Here is a 26,223-nt window from a genome sequence, read left to right as displayed (position 1 = left end):
AACAACCTAGAAATCTGGCTTTTTATGTACAATCTCCAAATTTTTAAAAGTTGGCAACTAATTTAGGTATCCTTAAAACTCCATGTGGTGGAGAACAGTATGGAGGTTCCTTAAAAAACTAAAAATAGAACTACCATACGACCCAGCAATCCCACTACTGGGCATATACCCTGAGAAAACCATAATTCAAAAAGAGTCGTGTACCAAAATGTTCATTGCAGCTCTATTTACAATAGCCAGGACATGGAAGCAACCTAAGTGTCCATCATCGGATGAATGGATAAAGAAGATGTGCCACATATATACAATGGAATATTACTCAGCCATAAAAAGAAATGAAATTGAGATATTTGTAGTGAGGTGGATGGACCTAGAGTCTGTCATACAGAGTGAAGTAAGTCAGAAAGAGAAAAACAAATACTGTATGCTAACACATATATATGGAATCTAAGAAAAAAAAAAAGGTCATGAAGAACTTAGGGGTAAGAGGGGAATAAAGACACAGACCTACTAGAGAACGGACTTGAGGATATGGGGAGAGGGAAGGGTAAGCTGTGACAAAGTGAGAGAGTGGCATGAACATATATATATACACTACCAAATGTAAAATAGATAGCTAGTGGGAAGCAGCCACATAGCACAGGGAGATCAGCTCAGTGCTTTGTGACCACCTAGAGGGGTGGGATAGGGAGGGAGGGAGGGAGGGAGACGCAAGAGGGAAAAGATGTGGGAACATATGTATATGTATAACTGATTCACTTTGTTATAAAGCAGAAACTAACACACCATTATAAAGCAATTATACTCCAATAAAGATGTTAAAAAAAATAAAAATAAAAAACTCCACGTGACCAAACCAAACTTATCTGAGGGCTGGATCCAGCCTACCAGTTGCCAGCTTACAACCTCTAGACTATTCGCACCTAAAAATCACAAAACAATTGTGCACAGCTTCAAAACTGCCAAAGCTCTTTTCTGTTGCCCTTTCCCAAGTGTAAAGAGGGCAGAACTCCTGTATCTCAAGACCAGATCCATTTATACGAGGAGGTATTCCATTTATGGGAAGAGGCATGAGGGAACTTTCTGGAACTATTTCCCATCTTGGTCTGGGTGGTGATTAAACAACTGTAGACATGTAAAAATTAATTTTATGCTGGACACTGAATTTGTACACTTTTTGCATTCTACTGTATGTTCTACCTCAGTAAAAGTTATTAATGATAGCAATAATACATAAACATGGAGGTAATATGCAAAGGTCTTCAGTGTGGAAAAGCCTGTTTTACAATCTTCACCACAAGCTGAGAGATGGATCCTATCACTCTCTTTTCACAGATTAGAAAACTGAGGCTGGAGATGAAAAGACATTTGCATAGGATCCCGCAGGGTGTGAGTGACAGCTGGTTGCAAATCCACATCTGATTGGCTCAGCCCCAGGGCTGTTCCCCACCCACTTCCCTTTCGAGCTCTGGAGCGGAAGCCAGAGCGGGCCCATGCCCATATTTGCCCAAGCTATCTGCCCTCTTTTGCCCTCCCGGGCCGCAAACACAGATGTTTAGTTTGCTTTTTCCCTTTTTCAGTCACAGCCCTCCTGAGGCCCAGTGCTGCCTGCCAAACTCCGCATTCTTGGCGAGAACTGCAGTCAGGCAGGACAGGAGGGGCCCGGGGAGTGACTGTAAGCAGCCCTGGTGGGCTCCCTGGAGGAGGAGGAGCTCCATGCACCCACGGGCAGCTCACCTTGCAGCATGCTCCGGTAGGCCGTGTCGGCGATTGCGTAGATGTGGGGGGGCATCTCGTGCCGCTTCTTGCCCTTGTACATGTCGATGATCTTCTCCGAGTAGATGGGCAGCTGCTTGTAGGGGTTCACCACCACGCAGAAGAGGCCCGAGTACGTCTGCCAAACAGAGAACCCATCTTATTTCCAGAACCCAGCAGGGACGAGAGCTTGGACAAACAGCCCATGGGGTCCAGCCATAAGAACACCCACCACGGCCTGCACTGTCTGAGCACCACCGTGTGCATTTTCTCACTTCATCCTCACAGTGGCAGCCTTAGACAGATGCGCTCAGAGTCTCATTTTAGAGATGGGGAAACTGAGGCTCAGAGTCCTAGTGGGAACCTCTTGGCATCACTGACTCTGGATACAGGGGAAGAGGAGCAAGGGGCAAGACTGGATTTCTAGGGCACCTGTGTTATAGTTTATAAGTTCTGCGCTCAGATCCCAGCTCCACTCTCACCACTGTTGCTTCACCTCCCTGAGCCTCGCGGGCTTAAATAACATCTACCTCTTCTGGAGCATCTACTGTGTGCCGGCCACTGAGCTAAGCACTTCACAGTCGTCGTCTTCTTTAATCCTCACATCCACCCTGTGACAGGGATACTATGATTTCCCTGCTGCCCATTTGACAGATGAGGAAACTGAGGCTCAGTGAGGTTGTCACCAGGTCATACAGCTGCTGGGGAATTCGGAACTAAAATCGCGACTGCTAACCCCAGAGCTCATACTCTCAACCATGAACAAAGCACACACTCCCTTGTCTCTAAAATGGTGATGAACACAGCTGCCCTTAAATAGGAATGGTCCTGACACGTTACAACACAGTCAGACATTACACTGAATGAAAGAAGTCAGACACAGAAGGTCATGTATCACATGGTTCCATTTATATGAAATGCCCAGAACAGGCAAATCCACAGAAACAGAAAACAGATCTCTGGTTTCCAGGGACTGCAGAGACGGGGGAATTGGAGTGACTGCTAGCTGGAATGGGTTTCTTTGAGGGGTTATACAAATGTTCCGGAACCAGACAGTGGTGATAGTAGCACTACATTGTGAGTGAGTGTATTACTGCCACTGAATTGTTTCCTTTAAACTGATGAATATGGTGAATCCATATTATATGGATTTTATCACAATTAAAAAAAAAAAGTCAGGAATTCCCTGGCAGTCCAGTGGTTAGGACTCGGGGCTTCCACTGCTCGGGGCCTGGGTTCAATCCCTGGTCGGGGAACTAAGATTCTGCAAGCCACATGGCGCAGCCAAAAAAATAAATTAATTAATCTTAAAAAATTGTCCTATATGTATATGTATAGCTGATTCACTTTGTTATAAAGCAGAAACTAAGGCACCATTGTAAAGCAATTATACTCCAATAAAGATGTAAAAAAAAAAATGTCCTGCCCTACCAAGCACAGAGGAGCGTGTGAAAATGAACAGAACAGGGAAGGGGCGTGAAGAGGCTCGCACACCCTGCCGTGCTGTGCCTGGGGGAGGCGCTGTCCTGGTTCTTACTGTATGCTGGCCTTTCGCATGGGCTGAGGTCACAGCCCAGGAGGGAGGCACCAACCTGTCCCACAGGAACTGCTTTTCCAAACAATAACATCAGTGCTGCCCAAGGCTCCGATGGCCAGGAAGCATGTCTTCCCTCCAACTCCCCCGAGAAGTGACTAAAGGAGGAGGAACAGATATTCCATCACTGGGTTTCACTCAGAGCAGTGATCAAAGTCACTTTCACTTGACCAAAGTCACCCAGCAAGACCCTGGCAGCACTGAGCTCCAACTTGGCCCACTCCGAGGATTGGACACTGTCCATAAGGCTGTGGACCTATCCCTGTCCTACAGAAACAGTAGATCATTTGTTCATTCATTTACTCATTCATTCATTCATTCATTCATTCAGTGTGTGCCCTAACACTGTGCAAGGCTCTGGGGTTATACTGGAAGACAAAACACACAAGGTCCTGCCCACAAAGGGCTTTCAGTCATGCTGGCAACTGGTTGAAGAGTGGGAGCCTCCCTCCAGGGCACCATTTGCTAAGGGACAATGATGATGAGAGTTGGGCCCGGGCGCAGGGAGAATGATGTTCTTGAAAAGGTACAGGACTGGTGGGGGAGGGAGGGAGTAATCCCCCAGGTTCTCACCACTCCCCAAAAAGGGCAAGAGTGAGGTCAACATAAGGCTTATCTAAACATCCATCAGCCACTTATTGAGCACCTACTGTATACCAGCTCTGTGTTAGATGCTGGAGACAAATAAGTCAATGATCATTCCTGCCCTCAAAAAGCCCCCAGATCAAAAGGGAGACAAGGATGTTCAAAAATAACATCATAAGAACAAGGATGGAGCCCAGCGTATTATGGGAGCAAGGAAGAGAGGGCCCTAACCCACATGGGGGTGCTCAGAGAAACTTCAGTGGGGAGGTACTCCCAGCACTGAGACTTAACAGATAAGGTGCTAACCAGCTCAGGTATACAGTGGGTGCTCACTAAATGCCTGCTAAATGAACGCCTGAGGGGTCAGTTAATTACGAAGCTTCCCTGGAGCAGGGGCAGTGCTGCCTTCATCTCTGTGACCCGGGGCCTTGCACTGGTCCACACATAGTAGGTGCTCAATAGACATTCGTTGAACAGGTGGCAAAGCTGTTCCAGGGCAGGGCCTGTGTGTCTTGTTCATCTGTGTCCTGGTCCCCAGCTTGGGGCCTCCATGGAGTAAGTGCCCAACAAACGATCGATCGTTTGAATGAAGGCCAACCAAGCCCTACCTCCTCTTCAGGCCTCAACTCCACCTCCAGCTCCTCTCAGGCCATGCCCACTGCCACTGCCATGTCCTTTCCAGAATGTATCATTTACAACCCTAACCACCCCTCCAGGGACCTGGAGGCAGTAAAGGGCAGTGGTTAAGAGTATAGGATTGACTACCAAGGAATTGTTGGAGCTCTCATTCTGCTACTTCTTGGCTGTGTGTCCCTGGGCAAGTCTCTTAGCCTCTCTGAGCCTCAGTTATCCTCATCTGCAAAATGGGCAGGTGTAATAGGAGCTCCTTCATTGGTTTGCTGTGAGATAGCCCTCGTGAAGCATTTAGCACAGTACCTGGTATGTAATAGGGGCTCAATAAATGTTAGCGAACACCCAGTGCTCCCTTTGTTTCATGATGATGAAAACCTTGCCACCTTGGAAACTTCACATGGAATGTCCTCTCTCCCTGGAACACTTCTCCCTGATCTTCCCAGAGCCATTTCCATCTGCTCTTTCAGGGCTCAGTCTAAATGGCCCTTCTGGACTGCAAGCTGCACACCAGCGTATATCTAGCACCCAGCACAGGGCCAGGCACATAGCAGACACTCAGTAAGTATTTGCTGAATACAATGAATAAAAGAAAGAAGGGAGGGAGTGAGGGAAGGAGGAAGGAAGGAAGGCATGGCTCTCCCAACTCCATCATCAGCTTCTGAAGGAGAAATATCACCTTCCTCCTGTTTGCCTAGGACACCTCCTGGTGCTATGTACACAGCAAGCACTTAATCCATGCTTCCAGACAGATCTGAATCTCTGTCCAGTTCAGCACATCTTTCCGGGGCACAGTGGCCCTACAGGAAGGACTAGGAAGGCAGTAGCACACCCCACACAGAAGCTGGGCTTCAGAATCTCAAGTCTCAATCTCCATTGCTCCAACTTGGGGTCTCACCTGACCCAGCCCACCTGCACTTGATTGTGCTTCTGCTTCCCCATCCCCACGGGCCCCTTTCCAGCTGGTCAAGTTCAGGTTTCAACATCCCCGCTTCCCGTGTCCCAGCCGGCATCTCAGGGCCCGGTGCCACAGCAGGTCCCAGCTGCAGGCCAAGGGTTTCCCTCTTGTGACCGTATTAGGAAGTGAGTCCACTTTTTCCCTAACACTTTATATGGTCAGCCATGGAGCCCTGAGCTCCCAAGGCCTCTGGCAGAAATGAGGAACAGTGGGGGAAGGTGGAAGAGATGCAGGCTTTAAGTCACAGAGGCCTGGTTGAACCTCAGCCTTGCCCTCATTGCCTGTGTGACTTGAGCAAGAGGCCAAACCCCTGAGCCTCTTCTTCCCCATCTATAAAACAATGGATAACCATACTTTCTTTACCAGGTTGTAGTGCAATGTCATGACTTTCTGAACATGTATCCTAGAGAAAGACCTGGTCCATCAAGAATGTGATCTGCTACAGCCTTGATTTTAAAGGGCAAAAAAGACTAGAAACAACCTAAATGTCCATCAGTGGGAGACTGGCTCAATAACTATGGTACACCGCCCTTTAAAGGAATATATATGTATGTATACAAATATACATATATTTGCCTCTATATGTATAAAATATTGCTGGAACGCTACATAAGGAACTGGTGACCATGGTTTCTCTAAGGAGGGGAACCAGATGGTGAGGAATGGGGTTGAAAGGAAAAGTCCTAAAATACCCTTATATACTATTTTATTTACTATTTGCACGTGTTGTCTATTCAAAAAAAGTGTTTTAAGTCTGAGTGGTTAGATAGTTGTGAACAGACACAAGAAAAAGCCACAAATAAATACATAAATAAGAATTTCCCCCTCCCCGCCAGACCCTGACAACCACCATTCTACTCTCTGATTCTCTGAGTTTGACTATTTTAGATTCTCATGTAAATGGGATCCTGCGGGATTTTCCCCTCTCTCTGGCTTATTTCACTCAGCATAATGTCCTCCGGGTTCATCCATGTTGTTACAAATGGCAGAGGATCTCCTTCTGTTTTAAAGCAGGGTTATTACATTGTATGGTGTATCTACCACCTTTCCTTCAACCATTCATCGTTGTAGAATCTATGTTACATATCTGCATCCAGCTCAAGTGTGCCTTATCTTCCTCCCCTCAGTTATCAATCAGCCTCAGGGAGAGGACTGGGCCCTGTGACTCTCAGCATCCCACAGAGAGGGAAGCAGGGGAGCCTGATCCGGTCCCTCCCCAGGCAAGTCTCGTCACCTCTCTGCCTCGGTCACCTCGTGCGCAGGGTGGGATGTGAGCTTCACTCTCGCCAGAGAGCTGGGACTTGGGACGGTAGCCAGTACAAGCAAGGCCCATCTCTTCACTGAGTTCCCTGCGCCTGAAACCCTTGTCTCATCTCCCAGCCCAACACCAGGGACAGAGCCGACTGCTAAGCAGTCATGAAAAATCCCAGGCAGAGAGAAGCCAGCCAACAACAACAGCCAAGATAGCAAGAGAGTGCTGGACCAGGGATCAGAGCCACATGCACGTCCCACATGTGCCATCAATGATCTGTGGCAGCTCAGGCAAGAACCTGCATGTCTAAGATTAGGAGACGGGACCCTCTGGCTTCTACCTCTTCTAGACCCGAGAGGACAAGACATCAGCCAGGACCTGAGCAAAAGTGCCTTGTTCGAAATGAGCCTTGCAGAATGGAAGGGAAAGTTCTCTTCTTTATCAAGGGCAAAGTCGGGCACGGCCAGCTGCCTGAGCATCACCTGCCACCCACCTGTAATAAGGGCTGCGCCTTCCGCTATCACGCGCCGGGTGAATAACTTGCTGTGCCCCCCATCTCCACCCCGTCCTCCTTTATCTCCTCTGTCACGGACAACGGTTTCTATTTAAGTGATTAAACTGACCAGAAAGGAACGAGACAGGAGTGGACGTGTGGTCACAAGACTGAAAGGTTTTTCATCTAATCTGTCCAGAGAAGCGTAGCAGGAATTTGAAGATTTGATTCATTTTTTAATCTGCTGTCAGAACAAAGTCTGGGTCTTGGGACCTTCATAAGCCCCTCATTTTTCCTGATTTCTATTTTGGGCTCAAACATTTGTGTCAGAGCATAGCAGATGAGATCCATATCCAGGCCCATCCTTGACCTCCTTGGATGAAGATGACTCATCTTGGACAGGAGACCCGCTCCCCTCTTGCTCCCTGCAGATTGGTGTCCTTAGAGATATCCACTCTGTACCAAGAGCCCCAGGTTGATAATGCTTCCAAACAAGGAGTTCGATAAAAGGGACTTTCCCTGCTTAGTTAGAGAGCATCTTAGACTATCCTTACAGGGTCTTTAGTACTCTGAGCCTCAGCTTTAATTAGCACAACATCCACTGAATGAAGTATGCTCGTCCCATCTTACAGACTAGCATACTTCATTCAGTGGATGTTGTACTAATTAAATGAGATAGAGAGGAGGCATTTATAGAATTATGAGTTGCTCCCCCATTCTCCCTTGGCTCTTTAAAAAAAAACAACCCATTGTAACCCCCTCTGAACAATCCATAAGAAGAATAGATCATTAATTATGGTACATCCATAGGATAGGTCACAAAGCCCATAAAGGGACATTTTGGGGTTATGAATGAGCAATGGGGATGCTCATCACTGACTTGTACGTAGAAAGAAGAGCAGGTCCCCAGCCTAGGTGCACAGGCTTTTCAATATGTAAACACGCACTATTCTCACATAGAAACACCGGGAATGCACCAACATCTTATCAGCTGTTATCTCTGGGGGAGGACTGATTTTTGTGTTTACTGTGCTTTTCTGAATTTTCCAAATCTTCTGGAATAAATGTGCCTTATTTTCCTAATTAGGAAAAAAGTCTGCAGGACAATTTTAGAGATGACAAGGGAGTTTTGTAATTTTCACATGGTAAAACACAAAGGGCGGGACCAGAGGGCCTAAAGATGGAGGTGACTGTTTCCATAAGTTTGCAAAGAATCCAAGAACATCTGTCTGGTAATAACAAAAATGACCATAACAGCAACAAAACTAATAAAAACAACACCTAGCACGTTGAGTGCCTACAACATGCCAGGAAGCATGCCAAGTGCTTTCTTTTCAGAGTAACCCAGCCTATGAGGCTGGTACTATTCTTGTGTTCATTTTACAGAGAAGGAAACAAAATTTCAGAGAAATTAGATAACTTGCCCAAGGGATTAACATACCCTTTCTGAGAGGCAAGATAGACAAAGGCTGGACTGGGGGACCCTCTGCCCACCAGTTTGGCTTAATGGGGTTACCATGTCCTTCTATATCCTGGGGAGCTGGCCCACCCCACAAGGAACCTGTACCCCTGAGTCACACATCATCTGGTCCAGACTGTCCCACAGAGCTTTCTGTAGTGATAGGAATGTTCTACACTTGTGCTGTCACAGGTATACAGCAGCCACTAGACACAGGTGGCTGTTGGGCATTTAACATGAAGCCCAGTACCAGTGAAGAAGTGAACTTTTAAGAATTGATACTTAATTAGTTTACATCTAAATTTAGTTAGCCACATGAGGCCGGTGGCTACCATATTGGACAGTGCAGCTCTAGTGCACTCTGGTCTGCACAGTCAACCCAGAGGTGTCCAGGTCAATCTAGGCGTTCCCATTTGGGACAGGGAAGGCCTCCACCAAACCTCACCAAGATCCTCATGTCTCCTACCTACTTGACTGCCAGGATGGACCAGCCTTCCCAAGGAGGGTTAAGAGCTCTTCTTTATTTCCCAAATGGAGGGAGGGCAGGGAACTACTTCACTGAAATCCGTTGAGCACTGACCAAGCGCCTACGGGATTACATGGAATCTTTGGATCTCCTTTACGTGGGGAGGGTGATTGTTCTTATTTTGCAGATGGGAAAACTGAGGCTTCAAGAGGTGAAATAAGCTGTTCAATGTCACAGAACTAGGTAGGGCAAGGTGAATGGGAACCCAGGTCTGGACGATCCCATCCCACCATGCAGCCTCTCTCAGTGAAAACTTCAGCCTCCCAACCTGCACCCCGAAGACGTCTCCAAGCCTCTCCCTTCCCTCAGGGGTGCAGTGACTGGCTGCCCCAAGACACTCACGTATATGAGTCCTGAGAAGTACCTCTCCCTCAGGTTGTGCAGCACGGAGGCTTCGTTGAGACACGTCAGCTCTGCCATGTCCTCCACCTTGGAGAACTTGGGCGGGTTCATCTTCTGGATATCATCTTTGCCGACCGTGACCTTCTTGCCATTCTCCACTAGCTCCACGATCACCTCATCCCCCTTCTCCTCCTTGATGCTGGCCGCCTCGAAGCCCTGCTTCTCCGAAGGGACCCACACCAGCTTCTTGGCGGCCCAGTCAGCCTGGGCCACTGGGTTGTTGATGAAGTTTTTGTCTACGAAGAGGAACTTCTCGTCATCACTGAGCTGGTCCTTCTGTGCCATGGTGCCTGGTTGATCCTTTGGGGAATAAGGCCACAGGGTCAGAATTAGACCAGAACCAAGCCCTAAAGATAGATAAAGCCCTCACCTCATCATGTCTGGGAATGCAGTCTGCAGAAACATTCCATAGAGTACAAAGGTGTTCCCTGTAGGATGGTTTATGTTGTCAAAAAATGGAAACAACCCAAAGGTCCTTCAGTAAAGGATCTCCAGGGGCTTCTCTGGTGGTGCACTGGTTAAGAATTTACCTGCCAGTGGTTGAGAATCTGCCTGCTAATGCAGGGGACACGGGTTCGAGCCCTGGTCTGGGAGGATCCCACATGCCACAGAGCAACTAGGCCCGTGAGCCACAACTACTGAGCCTGCGCGTCTGGAGCCTGTGCTCCGCAACAAGAGAGGCCGCAATAGTGAGAGGCCCACACACTGCGATGAAGAGTGGCTCCCGCTTGCCACAACTAGAGAAAGCCCTCGCACAGAAACGAAGACCCAACACAACAATAATTAATTAATTAATTAATAAACTCCTACCCCCAACATCTTCCCAAAAAAAAGAATCTACCTGCCAATGCAAGGGACACGGGTTCGAGCCCTGGTCTGGGAGGATCCCACATGCCACAGAGCAACTAGGCCCGTGAGCCACAACTACTGAGCCTGCGCGTCTGGAGCCTGTGCTCCGCAACAAGAGAAGCCACCTCAATGAGAAGCCCGCGCACTGCAACAAAGAGTAGCCCCCACTCACTGCAACTAGAGAAAGCCCGTGCAGCAAAGAAGACCCAACGCAGCCAAAAATAAAAACAAACAAATAAATAAATAAATATATTTAAAAAAAAAAAAGAAAAGGATCTCCATCATTGCCTGTTGTCCATCAACATGGCATGGGTACATAAACCATTATATTTTCATACAATGAAATGCTATCCAGGGGTTAAGATGCAAGAAGTATGTCGAGGTGTGTTGACACAGGAAGATATCCAAGTCTTACAGTTTACTGTAAAAATAAAAGGGGGGTCCTTAAATGGTTAAACAGAGAATTATCATATGATCCAACAATCCCATTCCTGGGTATATACCCAAGAGAAATGAAAACATACCTCCACACAAAAACTCATAAGTGAATGTTCATAGAAGCATTATTTCTAACAGCCAAGAAGTGTCAAAAAAAAAAAAACCCCAAATGTCCATCAACAGATGAATGGATAAATAAAATGTGGCCTCTCCATATAATGGTATATTATTCAGCCATAAAAAGGAATGGGGTACTGATATACACTGAGCATTAATGAATCTTGAAAACACTATACTAAGTAAAAGAATCTAGTCACAGAGGACCACATATTATATGATTCCACTTACCCAAAATGTCCAGAATAGGCAAATCCATAGAGATAGAAAGTAGATTAGTGGTTGCCAACAGCTGGGAGAGAATTAGAGGGTGACAGCAAAGGGGTGCAGGGTTTCTTTTTGGGGTAATGAAAATGTTCTAGAATGTACTACAATGATGGATGCACAATTCTGTGAATATGCTAAAAGCCATTCAATTGTACAGTTTAAATGGGTGAATTGTATGGTATTTAAATTATATCTCAATAAAACTGTTTAAAAATGAAATATAGGGAATATTATAAAATAGTAGGTATAATAACCCATTTTATTTAAAAATATATAGAATCCATATAGACAGAATGACTGGAGAAATATGCACTTATCAATGTAGTTATGAAGGGCTTTTTACTTTTTATGGGTTTTTTTGCCAATTTTTTATTGTGGTAAAATATACAAAGTATACTATCTTACTTATTTTATGACACTAAGTTCAGTGACGTTAAGTACATTCATATTGTTGTGCAAGTATCACCACCATCCAGCTCCAGAACTCTTTTCATCTTGCAAAACTGAGACTCCACACCCATTAAAGACTAATTCCCCATTGCCTCTTCCCTCCAGCCACTGGCAACCACCATTCTACTTTCTTTTCTTTTTTGTTTTGTTTTTTTAAATTTATCTTTTATTATTATTATTTATTTATTTTTGGCTGTGTTGGGTCCTCGTTGCTGCACGCGGGCTTTCTCTGGTTACGGCGAGCGGGGGCTACTCTTCGTTGCAGGGTGCAGGCTTCTTATTGCGGTGGCTTCTCTTGTTGTGGAGCACGGGCTCTAGGCGTGTGGGCTTCAGTAGTTGTGGCACACGGGCCCAGTAGTTGTGGCTCGTGGGCTGTAGAGTGCAGGCTCAGTAGTTGCGATGCATGGGCTGAGTTGCTCCGTAGCATGTGGGATCTTCCCGGACCAGGGCTCGAATCTGTGTTCCCTGCATTGGCAGGCAGATTCTTAACCACTGCACCACCAGGGAAGCCCTCTACTTTCTATCTCTATGAATTTCACTACTCTAGGAACCTCATATCAGTGGAATCATACAGTATTTATCCTTTTGTCACTGGCGTATGTCACTTAGCATAATGTCCTCAAGGTTCAACCATGTTGCAGCATGAATCAGAATATCCTTCCTTTTTTAAGGCTGAATAATATTCCACTGTATGGATATATGACATTTTGTTTACCCATTCATCTGTTGATGGACACTTGAGTTACTTCCACATTTTCTCTCTCGTGAATAATGTTACTCTGAACATGGGTATACTTTCTATTATGTATTTTTGCCATACTTATAGTTTTATAACTTTTATTAAATTTATTATCAACAAAAATAGATACTTTAAAAACACTTTCAAATAGCCAATCCACATAAGAAAAAGATGTTCAACCTCACTAGTAAATGAAGAAATACAAGGTGAAGCAGTGAGATATTGCTTTTCACCATAGCTTGGCTAAGATGAGAACCACTGATAATATCCAGTGTTGTCAAGAGTGTAGGGTCCAGGCCTCTGCATACATCGCCCTTACAGATGGAAAGTTCCTAAAATTCATGCACACACCCTGACCTGCAATTTGATTTCTAGCAATTTAGCTTAAGGAAACTGAGAAGTGTTAACAGATGTATAAAAATGTACATTGCAGTGCTATTTGGAACAGCAAAACCTGCAAGCAATCCAAACGGCCTTCAGTGAGTGCCTTGTTAAGTTACAGAGCATCCAGGCAACAGAATCCTATAATTCCACCCAAAATTCAAGATGTAGACTTATTTATGCCACACAAAGATTTTTCCCTTTTGAACCCTCCTACACTGTTGGTGGGAATGGAGGTTGGTACAGCCACTATGGAAAACAGTATGGAGGTTCCTCAGAAAACTAAAAACAGAATTACCATATGATCCAGTAATCCCACTCCTGGGAATATACTCAGACAAAACTATAATTCAGAAAGATACATGCACCCCTATGTTCATAGCAGCACTGTTCACAATAGCCAAAACATGGAAACAACCTAAATGTCCATCAACAGATGAATGGATAAAGAAGATGTGGTACATATATACAATGGAATACTACTTGGCCATAAAAAAGAATGAAATAATGCCATTTTCAGCAATATGGATGCAGCTAGAGATTATCATTCTATATGAAGTAAGTCAGAAAGAGAAAGACAAATACCATATGATATCACTTAGATGTGGAATCTGAAATATGGACAAATGAACCTATCTACAAAACAGAAACAGACTCACAGACATAGAGATCAGACTTGTGGTTGCCACGGGGGAGAGGGGAAGGGAGAGGGATGGACTAGGAGTTTGGGGTTGGTAGATGCAAATTATTACATTTAGAATGGATAAGCAACAAGGTCCTAATGTGTAGCACAGGGAACTATATTCAATATCCTATGATAAACCATAATGGAAAAGAATATTTAAAAAAAGAATGTTATAAAAGAAGAAATAATAAAAGTGATAATTCATAGAGTTAATGCTGGTTACAGATTTGCACACAATTTTTGAACATTAAAAGACTATAAATTGGGCTTCCCTGGTGGTGCAGTGGTTGAGAGTCTGCCTGCTGATGCAGGGGACACGGGTTCGTGCCCCGGTCTGCAAAGATCCCACATGCCGCGGAGCGGCTAGGCCAGTGAGCCATGGCCGCTGAGCCTGCACGTCCGGAGCCTGTGCTCTGCAACGGGAGAGGCCACAACAGTGAGGGGCCCGTGTACCGCAAAAAAAAAAAAAATTAAAAATTAACAAAAAGATTTTTCCCTTTCATCTTAACATATTTATTTGTCATTTACATGCTTTAAAATCCTCTCATTGTAAATGCACAATTCAACGATTTTTAGTAAATTTACAGAGCTGTGCATTTATCATGATGTTAAATTTTGGACCATTCCCATCATCTCAAAAGGGTTTCCTCATGCTGGTCTGCAGTCACTCCCTGTTCCTACCCACAACCCTCAGCAACCACTAACCTATTATCTGTCTCTATAGATTTGGCTTTTCGGGGCATTGCATATAAACGGAATAACACAATAGATGACTTTGGACCATGCAAAGATATTTATGATATCTTTTTAGGTTAAAAACAACATGAATAAACGGAATACTCAGCGATAAAAAGGAACAAACTACACAATAAAATAGACGAATCTCAAAAGCAAGCTCGGTGAAAGAAGCAAGACCCAGTCTACATGCTCTATTATTCCACTAATGTGTTAAGTCTAGAAAAGGCAAAACTATGGTGACAGAAAGCAGATCACTGGTTGCCAGAGGCTGGGGAGGCCACTGACCGCCAAGAGGCACAAAGGAAATTTGGGGGTGATGAAAACGTTCTATATCCTGATTATGGAGGTGATTATATAACTGTATACATTTGACAAATCTCATTGAGCTGCACACTTAAAAATCAGTGAATTTTTAAAAAAATGGTGAGTTATATGTAGATTATACCTCAATAAAGCTGATTAAAATATTTATAAGAGAGTATTTCTTGTCATTTTATATGTCTGTGTATACATTTTTAAAAGTCTAGAAAACTACACACTAAAATATTTTATGACTGTGTATACATTTTAAAAAGTCTAGAAAACTACATGCTAAAATATTAAACTACACACTAAAATATCAATAAAGCTGATTAAAATATTTATAATAGAGTAATTCTTGTCATTTTATGTCTGTGTATACATTTTTAAAGTCTAGAAAACTACACACTAAAATATTAAACTAGGGTTCTATTTGGTCAAATATGGGACAAGAGTTGAAAGGTGAATATGTTTAAATCCATGAGCTCATAATGATTAAAAATAATTCACAAGTCATCCTTGTAAGATGCTGGGGAATCAACCCACTGTACTGAAAACTGGTAAAGAAAAGGCGAAACTAAAACACTGATGCTGCCTTTCTACAAACTGTTCCTCAAGGTCACTAAATAATTGACAAGAAGTCTGTCTTTATATAAAATGTCAAGTCATTAAATGCCCTCTCAATATGGGGAGCCCATTTGTGACAGATTCTCCATTCTGTTGTCTAGATGTGTTCATGAGACAAGGTGCTGAGGCAACAGACTCTTTACAGGCCAATCCAAGGGCCCATTCCAGACCCTCTGACCATACCTGAAGGAGCTGCCCTGCTCTAGTAACACTTGCTCTCACTCAGCTCCTCCAACCGACCCCATCTCCCCTCCCCCATCCACTGTTGTTTCCAAAGAACTAAGGTGCAAGCTGAGTTAGGATGTACAGCCACCAGTACGTACTGTGTGGTCGATCCCCCTACTTCAGCAGAAAACAATTCATAACTCCTTTGAATTCACCAACATAATCTCCACACTTAGGCCAACAAATCCCACGGAGATGGAGTAACCCCCATATCCCATCAATGGGCCCCTGGAGCTGGGCAGCCACCTCCTAAAATGCAGACTTTGCAAGGTAAAAATCAGAGGGGCAGTTACTACCACTTTTCTCTTCTGGGGTGAAAGTAACAATATTACAAACCAAAGGCTGCCAACAAATTCACTCAATCTCAAACTTATTTTAAAGTAAAAATACAAATTAAAAAACCAACCAAACAAAAAAAAACCCCAAAGGCTGATTTGTTCAGAAGGGATGGTTATTTCTCCTGGGAGACCTGATCTAGTAGCTCATTTAAAAAAAAAAAAGATGGAGAAATGGGTGAATCATTCCCTAAATCTGAATAATCACTTCAGTTATTCCAAAAAGTGAACTAAAGAATCGTAGAGAATGTGCACTGTGCCAGGTTTAACAATCACATTTCCTGCATTTTTAAATTGTTATTGAATTTCTCTTGGGATGTAATGAGTCCAACATCCTCCCTTCACCTCACTTTCACTGTTTAAAAAAAAAAAATACTACCTTCTACTTAGAAGAATTCCAGCCAATAAAGGTGGAAGAAATGATGAAACTAAAATGTAGCAATTTTGGAACTCTGAATAAAATAATGGGTCTTGACAATGACTATAAATGTTGCTAAAACATCAGACCATTGATTCTCAAACTTCCTTGTGCATCAGCTTCACCCGGGCAGTCGTGGAATCACGGATGGCTGGGCCCACCCCAGAGCTTCCGAGTCAGTAGGTCTGGGATGAGCCCAAGACCTGCATTTCTAACAGGTTCCCAGGTGATGCTGAGGATGCTGGCCTGGGGTCCACACTTTCAGACCCACTGTATTAGATGAAAAGCAGATGGCAAACTTTATAATGGATAGATCGGGCTGGCACCACCTATACCTACTCATTAACCTTAACGTTGCAAAAACAAAGTTGATCAGAGGTTATGTGCCTCCAGAGGGGTTGCTCTAGGAAGTGCCACTACCACCAATGAAATATTCTTACAAAAAGGAAAATGGGGTGGGGTTGGGGGATCGAAACCAACAAAGCCTCTGGATCTAACACCTATTTAAGGCAAATGCGGGGCACAGGGAACATGCCAAACAAGGTCATGGGCATGTGACAAAGCCCACAAGGTGGGAAGGCATAGGACAAATGACTCAGTTTCTTTAACAGGTAAAGTATTTTTAAAAAGGGTAACCTATGGATTAGAAGGGACTTTGGGACCCACAAAAGAAATGGGAGGAGGGTGGGGGTGAAATGATTGGCCTCATATGGAAGGTGAGTGACAGGAACCAAGGGGTACGTCATACTGTTCTCTCCACTTTTGCATATGTTTGAAAATTTTCACAATGAAAAAGTCTAACAAGTACGATAAAAGAAGAACACTGATAGAGGCAGAGAAAGAACACCCCTATCCTGTCAACATGCACATTCACACACGGAGCAAATCAGAAATAAAGGTACATTTTGCTGTCTTAAAAAGCCATGCTTTAGGGACTTTCCTGGTGGCGCAGTGGTTAAGAATCCGCCTGCCGATGCAGGGGACGCGCGTTCGAGCCCGGGTCCGGGAAGAACCCACATGCCGCGGAGCAGCTGGGCCCGTGAGCCATGGCCACTGAGCCTGCGCGTCCGCCTGTGCTCCGCAACGGGAGAGGCCACAACAGTGCGAGGCCCGCGTACCCCAAAAAAAAAAAAAAAAAAAAAAAAAAAAAGTGGCAGAGCTGGGATCCGAACCCAGGTCTGATTCGAAGCCTGTGTTCTTCTGTCTCCTACACAAGCTTGATGGGCTTGTCAGAAGCTCAGTGGAGTATTTGCAATCAATGAACCGACCCTTTAAGGCACCTAGCACAGTGACCGGCACATAATAAACGTTCAAAATGGGACCCAGATCAGATGAAGTGAACTATAACTCCACACCGCGATAAGAACAAACCTCACAAACACTTGCGTGAAAGAAGGCAAACCCAAGAAGGACATACTGTGTGATTCTGTTTGCAGGCAGGACGTGAAGATGCCGCGAGCTCAGTTCCAGACCATCTCAATAAAGCACATATCACAATAAAGCAAGTCACATGGATATTTTGGTTTCCCAGTGCTTATAAAGGTTATGTTTACACTATGCTGTCATCTATTAAGTGTGCAACAGCATTATGTCGAATGTCTAATTATGTCAACATACGCACCTTAATTAAAAATACTTGATTGCGAAAAAATGCTAACCATCACCTGAGCCTTCAGCGAGTCATAGCAGCAACAACAAAACCACTGATCACAGGTCACCATAACAAATATTGTAATGAAAAAGCCTTAAATATAGCAAGAATTACCAAAATGTGTCACAGAGACACAAAGTGAGCAAATGCTGTTGGAAAAATGGCACCGATAGACTTGCTCGACACAGATTTGCCATAAGCCTTTAATTTGTAAAAAAAAAACCCACAGTATCTGTGAAGGGCAATAACACGAGGGGTGCCTGTATATGAGGTTCAAAAACCAGGCAAATCTAACCTAAGGTGGTAGATGTCAGATGTCGTAACTGGAAGTGTAGGACGTGACGGGGGTGTGTGGGGTTGATGTTCTGTTTCTTGATCTGAGTGCCAGTTACATGGGTGTGCCCACTTTGTGGAAATTCACCAGGCTGCATACCCACAGGGAGGTGTACTGTTCTGATATAAAGTATACTTCAATGAAAAAAAATTTTTTTTCTTTTTATCTTTAATTATGGTAAAATGCACATAATAAAATTCACCACCTTAAGCACTTAATTATACAGTTCGGTAGTATAAGTACAATCAATGAAAAGTTTTTGAATGGTAGCCGAGTATACTCAAGAGGGTGGGGAGACATGTTTTATTTGTTTAGGGCAGCATGACAACTAAGTGGGCTCTTTCTAATTACGATGTTACTGAGTTGCCTTACAAATCAGAAAAAAAAAGCAAAAACTACAACAGAAAAATAAAAGGACAGAGGAATTCCCACTGCCACGAACCCTGCCTAATCTAGGACTCAAAAATGCAAAGAAGATCAAGCACAAAGATTCAGTCTCTGTCCAGAAAAAGGAGAGAGGCTGGGTTGCTTCCCATATCTTTGAAGCCTGACAGTCACGATGTGTGAAATCTGTTTTGGTCGAAAGAAAGAAGGAAAAGGGAAGAGGAGCTTGGCTTCACCCTAGAATGGCATTTCTCAGAGTATGTTCCTTGGAACCCTAATCCCTCAAAATATTTGGGGTGGTGTGGGGCAGGATTCAGGGAGGTTGAGACACTCTTCAGATATCAATTCTGGGGACTTCCCTGGTGGTCCAGTGGTTAAGACTCTGTGCTTCCAATGCAGGGAACGTGGGTTTGATCCCTGGTCAGGGAACTAAGATCCCACATGCCTTGAGGCACGGCCAAAAAAAGAGAAAGAAATCGATTCTGTGGTCAAATCCATTTGAAAAGCGATACACATCTACCCACCCCATCATTAAGAGGGAGAACTCCCATCGGGATATCAGAGGTCCTGACATCTGAAAGCTAGTTCACTCCTTTGAGCCCATGGCTCTCAAAAACATTTAGCCGCAGACCTCTTTTCCCACCAAACACTGATTAAATCCCATAGATTTGTCCTTGAGAAAATGTGGTGAGCCTAGCAAATTAATATTATTAATATTAGTAATCATAGCTGCTGCTCTATCTTATTGAATGCCAGCTATTAACTCATTTAATCCCCTCAAAAAGGCTATGAGAAGCACCATTACCTCTGGTTTACAGATGAGGAAACTGAGGCACAGAGAGGTTAAGTAACTTGCCCATCATGGCACAGCTAGTTATGGTAGAATCTGAATAAAGATATATTTTCGAAGTGATCTTTTCTGCTTTGTCTACCTTCTTTGAAATAGGGAGAGAACTTGAGAACTGAAAGAAATACAGACACACACGGGACACACCCCGCATCGGTCTGCGGCAACTTGAAGTCTCCAGATAACTTGGTTTTATTGCCGCAAGGACTTGCCTCAGCGTGCGCCCAGAGCCTTGAGTTTTTAAAATTTGGGGTAGTGGACAATCAGGCAAAAAGTGTCAGGTCAGACATTAGGTAAGGCACAGGGGGGAACGCAAAGCAGTTTGGAAGACTGTAGCAGTGATCAGAGAGCACAATTCTCCATGCACTGAATGGAAGGAAAACTTGGTCTGCACCTCCCTGCTGCTAGAGCAGGGTTTCTCTCAACCTGGGCACGCTGACATTTGGGGCTGTTGACATTTGGGGCTGGATAATTCTTTGTTGGTGGGATAGATGGTGGGCAGAAGCCATGTAGCAGAGGGGGAGTGGTGGGCAGGCCGAGAGTGGGGGGGAGGGGGACTGTCGTGTGGAGTTTAAGGCCATTAGTAGTATCTCTGGCCTCTACCCAATAGATGCTAGTAGCACACCCTCCCCACCCCAGTCATGACAACCAAAAATGTCTCCAGATATTGCCACATGTCCCCTGGGGGAAAAAATTGTCCCCACCAACCTGGAATGCCAAGTGTAGAAGGTCACATGGGTGGAGTGTGGGCACATGAGAGCAGAAAAGAGACAGACACCCAGACAGCTGAACCTCAAGGAGACTCCCCACCGACCTGGTTTCTTCCTCTCAAGCCTTCCTCCCCCACCACCCCCCGTCCAATGTCCTGCATCAGCTCTGAGAGCTGAAAGGACACCTTCAGGATCATTATACAGGACTGATGGATACTACCTCCAGTTCATGATCAATGGTATTAGCAACTCCTGACACTGCCGAGTGTGTCGGCTCCATACACAGTCCTGTATTCCTCACCAACAACACCCAGCTTCGTTCCTTGAGCGCAGACAAGCTGTTCGTTAGCCTCTGTAAGACCACAGGGTTACAAGTCCCCGTTCTGCGCCGAACCTGCTGGGTGAATCTGGGCAAGTTACTCTCCCTCTCTGGGCCTTGTGCTTTTCATTTGGGGACAGAAATGTGGAGGGCTGGCTAGCTGTAACTTTTTTTTTTTTTTTTTGTGGTACGCAGGCCTCTCACTGTTGTGCCCTCTCCCGTCACAGAGCACAGGCTCCGGACGCGCAGGCTCAGCGGCCATGGCTCACGGGCCCAGCCGCTCTGCGGCATGTGGGATCTTCCCGGACCGGGGCATGAACCCGTGCCCCCTGCATCGGCAGGCGGACTCTCAACCACTGCGCCACCAGGGAAGCCCCTAGCTGTAACATTTTATGATAACTGTGATTCCAGATCAAAGGGTTGAAGTTGAACCAACTGAGAATGTTTAACTATTTTAGCTTGTTTTAGCATCAGTTTTATTTTCCCCAGGGGAACTCAAGGGTAAAAGATCTTGCCCCTTCTGCTTCTGTATTAATGGAAAATGAATAAAATACCCAAGAGCCCAAACAGTAACAGGATTTGCACATCATCAGGCCTAGTTAACAGCTTCCCTCAGTATTTTACTGCCAAGATTTTAGACCAGAGACACCAACCCAAATGTCCCTGGGGTCAGGTGAGCAATGCAAGGTGACCCAGGCTGGAGGTGGCTGGACAGAGCTCTCTGGTCCTGCCCAAAGAGCGTGGCAGCTTCTCAACTCCCGCTGGGGTGAGTGAGAATGTGGGCCCTGCATTGCCAGATCTCCAACAGACCCCGAAGTCTGCATTTAGGAATGAAATATCCACCCCTAAAGTTAAATCACTGCACATTTTGAATGTCAGGCAGGCAAAATGAAAACCCTCTGGGCTTGATCTAGAACACGAACCACCAGCTGGCGGGACCTCTGCAGAGGAGCAACTATTTCAAGGTCTGGCCCAGGTGTGGGAGGAGCCAAAGTGGAGAGGGAAGCAGGGAGGGGGTGGGCCCCCCAGATGCACCAGATCTCCAAGCCCCAAACTGTCCCCACGAGTAATCGGGACTCTAAATCTGTCATTAATAATAGGCACAATTATCACTGTGCTCTTTCTATTCATGGGATATCGGGCCAGGCAATCTATTATATACACCATCTTGCTATGTCTCCTAAGCGTTCAGCAAGGTGGGCATTATTTATTATTCCTATAAGACTATGGAGGTCCCGGAAGGTAAGTGAAAGTAAAGGCTTTTGCTTGTAAAAGTTGGAGCCGAGATTTGAACCCAGATCTGACACCTGATCTACTCTTAGCAAAAAGTCTCTTCCTTGCATGAACTTCCTTGCATGGACTGGTCCCCGCGCCACTCCCCCACCAGCTGCACCCCCTTCTGATATCTGCCTAACTCATTAGAATACTGTTTTTAAAGTACCTCCAGAAGGAAGTTCTTATAATCAGTAAAGCTAAATTATTTTTACCACCCCAAGAGAACTTGGTTAGCAAGAGGTCTGGTGGCTCTCATGGAGGATGCTTTGAGGATTAGAGAGAACTAGCCATTTCTGGCCCTAAAAGCCCTACTGTGTCTTGTGTCTTGCAACTCTGGCTTACCACAACTTAAAAGAAATGTAGTCTCCTATATGCCCATTTGAAGTTTAAATTTACAATGTCTTTAGAGGACTGTTTAGCAATATCTATCCATTTTCAATGTGCATGCTCTGTAACTTAGCAAATTACATTGCTGGGACTTTATCCTACAGATAAACTCATGTAATTAGACATAAATAGATACACAAAGATGGTCCCTGAAGTCCTGTTTATATGGTGGAGTGAAGCTGGTATGTTTCAATAAGAGGTTGTTTCAGTAAGATGCTATCCTTCCACATAATAGAATATTATGCAGATGATAAAAAGAAACACCACAATGTGCTGATATAGAAAGATGAAGATATGTAATCAAGTGAAAAAAAACCACCTAATTTACAATGCCAATATTCGTGCAAAAGAGGAAGATTTGACATAGAAAAGTTTTGGAAAGATGTGCAAGAATACATTAACCATGTTTATATCAATATCTAAAGATGGGGAAGAGCGGAGAGGTGGGGAAGGAGAAAGAGGGTCAGGAATTCTACCTGGAGACCAGGGAATGGCTATAATGACCCACAGGGGTCTCAGACACTGGCCCCTTCTGTGATTCTGTATCATTCGCTGCATGCTTCACCACCAGAGGGAAGGAAGTTCAAGCCTGCATGGGTGAGCAGGAGGCGAGCACTATGGTCCTTTCTCAAGGACTTTGATGAGGGCTGTTCCTCCTTAACCCCCAAATCACTGATGCAACTCAGAGACACCCAACTTCCCCCTGCAGGAACAATGGGCAGTGCTAGCTTCTTCCTCCATCATCTGATCCCTTACAAAAGTTTCTTCAAAGTCAGCTATTCAAAACAGAACAAAACAAAAATTTCCTTCAAATTCCGACTTGGCCTTTTCCAAACTCAGCCTTTCCCCCATGGTGTGGCCATAGTTAACTGTGTTTAAAGGTCAGGGGTAGAGGGAAGAGACCCCTGGTAGCAAAAGAGTCACCGTGGAAGCCAGACAGGCTCCTCCCACTCACAGGTGAGCTCTTAAAGGATGCCCTCGAGACCCTAAATGAATTAAAAAAGGGCCAATAAACCTGGTATCAGTCATGTTCCTGACAAAGGTGAGGAAGTGGGTCTATATTCGAGTGGAAGAAGAATAGGAACTGAGTTTATGAAAAGACATTACACAAAAAGAAAATTAAGGGCAAGTTTCTCTTTTACGGAAAGACTATACCATAGGGTTCCTGGTTCTGCCAAGTACCAGATGGGCTACACTGAGCAAGATCCTTAAGGTCTCTGGTCATGTATGTTATAAATAACCATCCACAGAAGTTCACCAGGGGCGAGACACTGTGCTAAACCCTTCATATGCATGATCCCCTTGAATCCTCCCAAAAGGGCAATCCCTTAGGCTCTGCAGTTAGAAAGAGCTAGGTCTATAGAATCTTGTCTTCCTCATTGGCTAGTTGAGCTATCTTGAGCAAGTTATTCAGACTCCACATTGGTAAAACAGGGCCAATAACAATAGCATCCATTCCAAAGGGCTGTTGTAAAGACTTAGAAACATGATGCCTGTAAAGGATTCAGTGTGTTGTCCAGCAAAAGTGATCAACTAACATTAGCTATTCTCACAAGCCCCATTTTACAGATGGGAAAACTGAGGTTAGGGAAGGTCAGCCTGCATGATTTCTAAATTTGCTTGTGATGTTCTCGGATTCCAGTGGACTTAAAATTGGATGTGGTTTTCCAGAAAAATCTAATGTGTACCCAATTTTAGAAGTACATGGTTGCCCCTACAGCATAAAATCCACCTGTTTGGATTCAATACACTGAGGAAAGGAGAAGACAACTTTCCCACCCCAAAAATAAAACTTCCAAATAAGAGAGAGTAGGGAAAGGTAATCCCCCTTTCCTCCCAAATGTTTTCTACTCTGGACTCCCCCACTTGTTCCCAAACGGGAAGGACAAGGACAAAGAAATCTCCAGAGGCATGACCAACAAAGCTGCAGTACAAGGCTAATTTGTGAGGGGGCCCGAGGATGGCCTCATGGAAAACGCTACCATAAATGGGCATGTTTGCCTCAATCTCAGCCCTCACACAGAAAAGTAAGGATAACAAATCCATAACAAATACCTTGTACGGAATAACACGTCTACTTCAGACATGATAATAAGATACACAGTGTTTACGAGCCCTAGAAGCTTCTCAAGGAAGGCCCGGCTAGTTCACGTTTTGGACTCTTGGGATGGCAGCCCATCTAATCTAGTCATCGGGCCAACTAGATGACCCCACCACAGAGGACAAACAGTGCATTTTACTTTAAATTTGCAAAAAGTCAGTTTATGCTTTCTTCAGAGATGATAAGCACTTGCCTTACTGGACACATCTGGTCCCATCAGAAACCTGATTCCAACAGTTTTTGTTCATGGTAAAGAAAAAAGATGGTGGGGTCAGGGGTATAGAATTAGCATCAGACAGACACAGGAATGGGATCCACCACTTGTTAGCTGTGAGACACTGGGCAAATTACTTAACCTCTCTGAGCCTCAGCTACCTTGTATACTAAACAGGCATCATAATGACTCCCTTAAAAGGTTGTTGCAATGATTAAATGAGATCAATTAAGTCAAACGCTGCTACAGTGCATGGCACATAAGTGCTCTGTCAATGGTAGTTTATCTCAATGCGAAAGCACCAAGGAAGGACTGCATTTCCTTCCATGGATCTTCAATATCCTATTTCACACACTGCTATCTAATGACTTTCAGTTCTGCTTCTTTAAGCTCCTCCTCTGTATAAAATGGCCACTTTGCAATTTAATCTATCAATTCTTAATACTGTAGTAAATGCTCCCTTTCTTGGGGTTTCTAAATATTTACTTTTACTTCTTGATAAGTATGGCTTTGAATGGTGCCTTTCCTCAAGCAGCCAAATCCCCACCAGCTCTCAGTGCGGAGAGAGAACGTACAACAGGCAGTAGCCACTTTCTCTCACTTTGCCCACTTAGTAGGACATGAGAGTAACATGTGTACTGGATGCTCTGCAGGAAATCCCAGCCCAATCTTAGCTAACGCACCTGCAGACTTTGTAAGCAAATGTGGACTCTGGCATCCTTCTGAGTATTTGAGACCCTTGGGGTCAACCTGGGTGAGATTTTTAAAAATCTGGAGGGGGGGGGTGTGTCTGGAAGAAAATCAAGCTGTAATAAATAAACTGGATCATAACCAGCCTATCACTCAAGGGTTATCAGCAGGCATCCTCTAGAGTGAGGAAAAAACACTCCCCTTTCTGCCCATGTGTTTTTAACTGATATAATTAACAGAACTAAGCAAGCTCCACTGGAAGCCATATTTTGCCTGCCTATGTGATAGGAAATGACTTTTCAGTGAAGCTCAGCTGCACTCTTTTTGCGGCCAGAATAAAAGAAGCCTGGCTGTTCAAGCCAGACCTCTGTGATTTCTAAGGGAGCACATCTCTCAGATTTGCCTCATAACAAGAATCATCTGGGACTCATATATAGAGGGAACAGTTTTTCTGAAGATTCTAGTGTAACCGAAGTTGGGCCCGGGCATTATCTTTAATAAGTACCCCCAAGGTGGTACTTATCATTGCTTACCTTGGGAGATGCTGGTTTGGGGGAAATCTAGGATGATGGGGCAGAGAGAAATGAAAATTGTGAACCCCCAGCCCCATAGTCCTTAAGAAGAGGTCAACAGATGCTCCTCACTGCTCCCCAGCCCCTGTAGGATGTCTTCTAGGATCCTTAAACCCTCTACTCAATTTCCCTTACCCCACCAGGACCACATACTTACAGATCTCCAACTTGGGGGAGAGCGGAGAAGAAACTGGATGGAGAGCTCCTATCTGGCACACCTCCCAGGCAGGGGCGTCCAAACCTTCTCGCTCGCCTGGGACGCCTCTCTTTATAGACCCGGAGCTGCCCGCGGGAGGGAAAGGGGAGGCGGCGGAGGGGGCGGAATGGGTGTGAGTCCTGCGCTGCTCCCTCCGCAGCGCCACCTGCAGGGTCCGAAAAGCGCAGCTTTGGTCCACGCCTCGCGCGCACCTGTCGCGGCGCCCGTAGAGGGGCGCACCCAGGCGGGGGCTCAGGGGGGAGCGGGGGGCCGCAGGGCTCCCGGGAAAGGCGCAGCGGGCAGAAGCGTTCGGGGCCAGT

At 45.0% G+C, this 26,223-nt stretch overlaps 1 protein-coding gene across 6 annotated transcripts in view; it reads right to left on the bottom strand.

Moving 5' to 3' along the window:
- The window catches only part of MYH11 (myosin heavy chain 11), a 125,813-nt gene extending 99,872 nt beyond the window's left edge, over positions 1-25,941 (bottom strand). For 4 of the 6 annotated variants that reach the window (XM_024744266.1, XM_024744267.1, XM_024744268.1 and 1 more), the window contains exons 1-2: positions 9,595-9,939; positions 1,738-1,894 (exon numbers count right to left, since the gene is read on the bottom strand). In XM_024744266.1, the coding sequence (XP_024600034.1) occupies positions 1,738-1,894; positions 9,595-9,939 (502 nt within the window). Of the gene's footprint in view, positions 1-1,737; positions 1,895-9,594; positions 9,955-25,864 lie in introns of those variants that run through there. The other 2 variants (XM_024744265.1, XM_024744270.1) reach the window with 1 other exon arrangement.
- Positions 25,942-26,223: the final 282 nt, after the last annotated feature.

This window comes from Neophocaena asiaeorientalis, unplaced genomic scaffold (assembly GCF_003031525.2).
Source record: "Neophocaena asiaeorientalis asiaeorientalis breed wild unplaced genomic scaffold, Neophocaena_asiaeorientalis_V1.1 scaffold91, whole genome shotgun sequence".
Taxonomy (NCBI): domain Eukaryota; kingdom Metazoa; phylum Chordata; class Mammalia; order Artiodactyla; family Phocoenidae; genus Neophocaena; species Neophocaena asiaeorientalis.
Note: the sequence above shows the minus strand (reverse complement) of the source record. Positions and strands in the feature narration are given on the sequence as shown.